This window comes from Oculina patagonica, unplaced genomic scaffold (assembly GCF_052425735.1).
Source record: "Oculina patagonica isolate OP01 unplaced genomic scaffold, crgOcupat unplaced1022, whole genome shotgun sequence".
Taxonomy (NCBI): domain Eukaryota; kingdom Metazoa; phylum Cnidaria; class Anthozoa; order Scleractinia; family Oculinidae; genus Oculina; species Oculina patagonica.
This window is the reverse complement of record NW_027556999.1, coordinates 1-7,376: the sequence shown is the minus strand read 5'-3', so window position 1 is coordinate 7,376 and position 7,376 is coordinate 1. Positions and strand designations below refer to the sequence as shown.

Genomic DNA, 7,376 nt, shown 5'->3' with positions numbered 1-7,376 from the left:
TATAAGTTTCCTACGACACAAATATAAACATTGGTTGTTCAAAAATCTTTGAAAAAATATGACACAGTCCCTTAAAAGAGCCGTGTAGTCCGTCTTGAAAAAAAAAATGCTCTGGTCTTGGAATTATGGCTTATTACTACTCTTGTTAACCTGTCATTAACTCTCGCTGTGCAGATATGGAGACAAGACCCCAAAGTCTGTTCTTGCAAGACTGTTTGCCGTGGTGTGGATATTAATTGGTGTTACTGTTTGTTCTGTGATGACCGCTACCCTCACAGATGCTCTGACAAGTGTCAAGCTTGAGAAATATGACGTGACAACTGGAAAACGGGTTGGCTCTTCAATTAAATTTGTTCATTTTATGGGACGGGAAGAGAGACAAATCTTAGTTAATGCTAACCGCCAACTTAAAACTGGATTTGCAAAGTAATGAACGCCCGTCAAACAATAAATACTGCCACATGTTTTCTATGCAAGGCGAAAGTTCATTGATTTAAGTGAGGACACGACGGTACTATACCATGTTTAAACTAATCCTTTGCTGTTTAAAGAAGCTGCCGTTAAATTATTGGAAATGTAATCTAAACTGAAAATATGCTGAAAAATGGACAAGACTTTTAAGTATTGGAGATAAAAATGCATAAATATTCGCCACTTTGGGGTCAAAAGGAGTTTCCCGTGCAGATTATCCCTTAACCATAAATCGCTGACAAAATGTATATAATTTCGTATTGCAGATTGGTGTCTTGTAGGACAGTGCTGCTTTCCGAGACGCCGTCAATTTGGCCGCCAATATTACAAGTGAGAATGCCTATACTGTATATATGAAATGAAAAATGTTTCGATGTTGGTATGAAACGTAACACGGCTATGAACTCGAATGTTGAGTTCCTTCTCTTGTGCTAAAGCCTAGTTTTGATTTCGCAGGACCTAAATTATAACCGTCTTTTCTTTTACTAAGCACAACTAGGTACATGTTGGAGAAATCTTAATGATTGTCTTTAACATGAGTGTTGGAAAAGAATTTCGGACGACTCTAGTATCATATGGACTTGGTAATAAGGATGAGTGGCGAGTGCGGTTTCTTTTTCTTACTTAGTATGCTTTGTTTCTGTAGTTTTTGAAGACCAAGACGAGATGTATGACTCACTGATGAACGAAGAGGGAATTGATGTGATCATGGAGGATATTTTTATTGGCATTGAGTTTATAAAGACAAAGGACAAGTCAAAAGAAATGTCCATTGCTAAGTTTATTGGGCGTAACCGTGGTTACGGCGTGGCGTACAGGAAAGGCTTGTTCGTTGAGGGTATCTCAGATTGTTTATCAAACGTGATCAAGTTTCGTTACGATGATGTGCTTAACATCACAAGGAATTACATAAAAGCTAACACGGTAAGGCACGCAAATGTATGAACCATTTTAAAAGGTTATGTCTGGATGAAGGTTAACATACTTACTGAAGCAGAAAAGAAAAGGAAGCAAAGAAGAAATGAAAAAACTGGAAGGAAGGAAGGAAGGAAGGAAGGAAGGAAGGAAGGAAGGAAGGAAGGAAGGAAGGAAGGAAGGAAGGAAGGAAGGAATGGGGGGGCGACTGATGGGGGGGGGATCCGAGTCTCTGACCATGAACAGGGTAATTCCATTATGTGAAGACTTCCCCTCTTTACATTTGCTCCTTACATTTGTTCCTTACACTTCCTTACATCAGGGTCTTTGTTGAATTGGGAACAGTTTTTTAAATAATTGTAAAACTGAATCACAACTACATTTTGTTTGGTTTCTAGGCTGCCGAGGGACGTAACGCGCTCTCTGACAATGAACGTGATCCAATTAAAGTGTTCGACCCGGAGTCGCCGGTGTTCTTGGCATGTGTTATAGCACTGTCGGTATTCCTTATATTTTGTCTTGTTGGTTGTGGAATGGGCGTCTTGTTAACAAAGAATCTTAACAGAAAGCAGCTTTACATAACAGCAAAGACCGCAACGGCTCACGAGAATTCGACATCGAAAGGTAACTAATGTAAAGAGACCCTTTTATGAGAAACTAACTTGTCTAATTCGCTTAAACAGCACTCAGATACATCTATCTAAACAATTTCTTTTCGTATATTTCTACAGTGATGGTATATCAAGAACTTGAAATGTCAAAGTCGACTTCCAGTGATAAACAAGAACAAGCAAAGATTTAGTTGTTGATGTGAAACAGGATCGTTTTTTGTTTTGTTTTTTTGTTTTGTTTATTCATTTATATCAGTGCCATATGCATAATAATAAAACAATAATGAAAGCATTGCTTTACAACGCAATAGTAATATGAGAACGATCGACAGTCATAACCGTTCAACTTTGCTGATGGTACAATCAGGAGCTTCTTACGTGCAGATTCGTAAGCTTCTTGATGGTCTGTAGGGCTGCAACATTTCTTTTATGTAAGAAGGTAAAACCCATGTAAAGCTTTGAAGGTTAACAAAAGAGTCTTGTATTTTATACAGCTGTCACCAGTGTAATTGCTTTAGAATTGGCGTGATAATAATTATAATAATAATAATAATAATAGTAATAATATTAATAATAATAAATAATAATAATAATAATAACTTTATTTAAATGTCTGGGTATGTATTTAGCTAATAGCAGTTTATTGGGGACACTCTACTACTTAACAATATATTAAAATTTACAATGTACAATTAAACCTGAATTACAATAGTTTACTATATTAAAATAAGCAGGAATAAATAAGAATAAATCATTTGAAAACGGTTTCTTAAATTACAAATGCAATGCAATACAATACAAGAATGATTTAAAAAAGGTCTGTTTTCATGAACGAGTTATAAGGCGAGTGGTACAGTTTTGAACAGCTTTTGGACAGACGGTCGATCATAAATTGAGAGAGGCCATAGAGTAATGAATTACTATTGTCTAATTTAGAGGTAATATTAAATGCATGAACTAAGATTTCAGTGTCCTTTTGCGATAGACTTTCTCTTATTCTAGCAATATTCCCAAGATAAAAAAGCAAGTTTTGCATATGATAGTGACGTGTTCATCAAGAGACATTTCTTAATCAAAAATGACTCCGATGTATCTAGCGAAGAGAGCAGGCATTATTCGTTCACTGGATACTTGGATGGCGTCAACTGGCGGGTCTCGACGATGGCTGGCACTCAGAATAAGTACCTCAGTTATTCCCCTGTTTAGCTTAAGTTTGTTCCGGGCCAACCACGAATCGACATGACTCAAACATGCTGCTATGCGCGTTTATGAAGCCTGTTGCCAGGCTGCAATGGGCCTAAAAGCAAAGTAAAGCTGGGTGTCGTCAGCATAGATGAAACTCGAGTCCATGGTGTCTAACAATATCAACCAGAGGGTAGATGTACAGCGAGTACAAGGTCGGACGAAGGACCGATCCTTGTGGAACACCGAATTGAAGATCTTTAATAACAGACTTTTTACCATCGGTCATCACAAACGGCTTTCTGTCCTGAAGGTAGAATTCAAACCATTTCAAGACCTTTCCTTTAAAACCAAAGCGATTGCACAATCATTCCAAGAAGAGTTTGTGTTCGACAGCGTCGAAAGCGCTGGACATGTCCAACATGAGGAGCGCAACACATGTACATAAATTTGCTATCATCAATTGCACGGAGTATATCGTTCTGTACTTTCAGTAAAGCATTTGTATGCTGACTGGAGTAATTCGTCTAGATAGTTATCAATGACAAGGTTCCTCACTTGAAATCCAACAGCCCTCTTGATTATCTTACTCGCAAACTTCAATTTAGAGATGGACCAGAAATTAGAACACTTCTTAAACTCGAGCGAATCCTTCTGAAACATGCAGGGGATGGGGAGGGGTGCGCCGGTGTGGTGGAAGCTCGCACGTTCTGTTACTGTGATCAATATTTTTAACCGGACCCGATCGTGGTAGAGTGGTTTGAAGCCAAACTGAAAATTACATAAGGCTAATAAAACAACAAGGAATTTCCTGAATTTCCTGGATCCTGATGTTGACAAAGTCCCAGCAGTTTATTTTACTTTTTTAAAAGGTCATTGCCCCGAAATAAAACTGAACATAGATCTTTAACCAAACTTCGCCTACTGGTTTATTACTTTAAGGGAACTTAAATTTTGAAATAAAAAGGGGGGGTCACCAGATTCGTTTAGGAGCAGGAAGACCTTGTATATTCCATATATTTCCTTAAAAAATCTTCTGCGAGTACTAGCAAAGTACACGTTTTTAGCGATATGTTTTTCAAACACAAGAATTGATCTGTTTTCGTTTTAAGAAAGAATTTGATCACTACACCCAAAATATGAGCAAAAATTGATAGGTCACCAGAGTCGTTTACGATTAAGCGACAATTTACTTCTCTCGCGGACTAAGCCGCATAGAAAAAAGTCGCCATTTTGTTTATGTGCGCGCGCTAATTACGCGTAAAATTCTGCGCAGTAAGGATGTGCAATGCAATACAGGGAAATGACCTTAAAGTGGTAGTCTTTCTTTTAAAGTCTCTGATTACGGTTGAAACTTTGAAACACACCCCACCCGCCGCAAGTGAACACCTCTTCTAAGTGAACTACGAAAGGTATTCCCTCACACTGTCGAGTGTCAAACACGCAAGTGCGCGAGAAAAAATTCCTTGCACGGGGAGACTCCGCGCTTGGGCGAGATAAAATGTTTTCTAGCTCTTTCTTGCCCTCGCTTCTCCCGTGTCGTCTCATCGCGAGAAGCGATTTTCTCGCACGGTGGCGTGCTCCCTCGCTGACTACTCGTAGTCTAAAGTGGTCACCCCTGGGCGAGTGACAAATTATTTAGCAAAAGCAAGTGTTAATTAATGTGCTAGTTGACAAGTTAAATTGTCAAAACGCTATAATTGAAATGCCAATTCATCAAAATAATTGACTCAAGATCACTTAATATCACTATCAGACTAAATCAATAGAATTATTAATTGCACTGCGCAGACTGAAAGCTACAATCCGCGGGAGACTTGAGACACTCGCTAGAATTAAGTTTGAAGTTTTCCAAAGGATTATGGTAAGTAAAGGTTCATGTTGCTCTCCAGTCTTTCAAGGGACGTTTAATTAGAATTAAGTTAAGTAAGCTTCAGACCCTATAATACTTCTGCAATTACCAATGCAATTACAAACTCGCCCGGCATTAGTCAGTTAATTTGAGGGCATGTTTAGTCTTTGTTAGTTTTCATACGCTGAAATATATCTTTTGAAGATTACTTCGGGCTAGATGCATCTGAATGGTTAATCCCAAAGGAACGTGCCCTTTCCAAGTATGCGCGCATAAGACTGTTTGGTAAAATTCGTACGTTTAGGACAACAAATGCATCTTTTGAGACCACTGAAGAACTAAACCTCTGTTCGCTTCTTTCCATGGCTACAAACCGGCAACGATGACTTCTCTTCCCCGCCTACAATTACTGTAAAAAATACGAAAGGAAGACATTAGTTTGGTTTAAAGCGTGATATAGCTGTATCCGTTCTCTGCAAAACAACAACGTAAAATGACCAAATTCTGCGTATTTTGGAGAACGTGAACGACGACGGCTAAATTTCTGTGTTTCTATTTGAGGTTGAACGTTCTCTTTACATATTCAGCTGGATCTAGAAACAGTGATCTAGAAAATCACGAGATTCTCGAGTAAACTATAAATTTAGTTTTCACTAGGTGTTGTCCACGTTGTCGCCGTCGTCATTGCTTAAGATCCCTACTGATTCTATAAGAACAAGTAAAAAGTAATGTGTTTTAGCTGAACACCTTTATCAGCCTGAAGAGCAGTCGATCGCTATGAGCCGAGCAAGAACACAAGCCGCCTGATTCGCGTCCAAGCTAAATAAACCACCAGGCCACTGCGCCCTCCACATACTAATTTCAGAGGGTCCTGAACGGGGGGGGGGGGGGTATAAATCCCATTTTCTCGGCGCAAAATTTGCCCAAATCCCATTTGTCAGCCTATTGTTTTTCCACAAATTGAAAATCCCAGTCTCATGTTCTATTGTTTTTCTGTCCGTGATCCCCATTTCCCAGTGACCAAATCCCAGTCCCGGCAGTGACCCAAATCCCATTTTTCCAATAAGAATTTGCCCAAATCCTAGTTCCCATTTTACCCCTTCAGGACCCTCATTTCAGAACCTCTCAGTTCAATCACTAAATCAATCAATCAATAAATCAAAAGAAACATAAAAGTCAATTACCTATTGTGGTCAAATTATCTTTGTCCGTCGCAGTTGTTCCTGAGTTCTGCTTCCTTGTAAGGTACTTTGTTATCGCAAGCTTTAATTTCTCGCAGAAAAGAACAAATAGTATAAAAACGAACAGTGCAACTACGTCACTTGTGAGTTCGTCAGGAGCCCATTAATGGGCTCCTGAGTTCGTAATATACCCGTGGATGGAGAAGATATGAAATGAATATATGAAATTCATATATTTGTACTGCAGTATATTACGAACTCAACGCAGTTGGAGAAAAGTAAGCCTGAAAAAAATTTAGGCTTGAACGGGAATCGAACCCATGACCTCTGCGATACTACCCGGAGGGCCCCCCGGACGATACTAGTGCAGCGCTCTAACCAACTGAGCTATCAAGCCAACTCACAAGTGACCAGCTCCCAGTTGGCTTGATAGCTCAGTTGGTTAGAGCGCTGCACTAGTATCGCAGAGGTCATGGGTTCGATTCCCGTTCAAGCCTGAATTTTTTCAGGCTTGCTTTTCTCAACTGCTTAAAGTTGAGTACATTACTGCGATGATCTTTCATTTGCTTAAAATGTATATCCGCAGTACAAATATATGAATTTCATATATTCATTTCATATCTTCTCAAATGGAAGTTATTTTAAAAGTGTTATTAGCTGTACATTCTTGTGTTCTTTAACTGACTTACTACGACGAGCGAGGTGAACCCCCTCCTGTCAGGCACGTAAGACGTTTATTTCATCCAGCGGTTAGCGGGAGGATACCGAGGCCTCCACGGCCACGGGCAACCAATATGCATTTTGGAGGATCTGGGGGCAGCGGTCTTGCTTCGTCTTCTTCATCCTCTCCCACTTCTGCCCGTGAGAGCATGGATCCTACCGCAGCGGAACTTCTGTCCCAACTTTCGGGTGTTCGAAGACAAGCTCAGCAGCCCCAGGCTCCTATGCCCATGCAGTCACAGCTTCAGTTGCTGCAGTAGCAGTTACAGCTAGAGAGACAGCAAGTGCAACAGACCAGGGAGCGACTGGAAAGACTTCCAGCACGGCGACAAATGGCCGCAGCTGCTGCTGCTGCAGCTAGCAGCAGTGCACCAACAACATCGACAGTAAGCGCTCAGGAAAGCAGCAGTTCGGCAACTTCTTCTTCTTCTTCTTCTTCTTCTT

At 40.0% G+C, this 7,376-nt stretch overlaps 1 protein-coding gene and 1 non-coding gene across 2 annotated transcripts; both read left to right on the top strand.

Moving 5' to 3' along the window:
• The first annotated feature begins 42 nt into the window (after window positions 1-42).
• LOC144639525 (uncharacterized) lies at window positions 43-2,514 on the top strand. Its single transcript, XM_078498821.1, has 5 exons — window positions 43-331; window positions 738-801; window positions 1,118-1,395; window positions 1,785-2,010; window positions 2,118-2,514. The coding sequence occupies exons 3-5, from the start codon at window positions 1,138-1,140 to the stop codon at window positions 2,186-2,188; spliced, it is 555 nt and encodes a 184-aa protein (XP_078354947.1). The 5' UTR covers window positions 43-331; window positions 738-801; window positions 1,118-1,137; the 3' UTR covers window positions 2,189-2,514.
• Window positions 2,515-6,635: 4,121 nt separating this feature from the next.
• Window positions 6,636-6,709, top strand: Trnat-agu (transfer RNA threonine (anticodon AGU)). The gene has a single exon. It is a non-coding gene; the product is annotated as a tRNA-Thr (tRNA).
• The last annotated feature ends 667 nt before the right edge of the window (window positions 6,710-7,376 follow it).

Coding starts and splice junctions, on each gene's coding strand:
- LOC144639525 (XM_078498821.1), top strand. CDS start 1,138: ATGTATGACTCACTGATGAACGAAGAGGGAATTGATGTGATCATGGAG. Junction 1,396..1,784: donor ATTACATAAAAGCTAACACG/GTAAGGCACGCA, acceptor TTTGGTTTCTAG/GCTGCCGAGGGACGTAACGC. Junction 2,011..2,117: donor CGAGAATTCGACATCGAAAG/GTAACTAATGTA, acceptor ATATTTCTACAG/TGATGGTATATCAAGAACTT.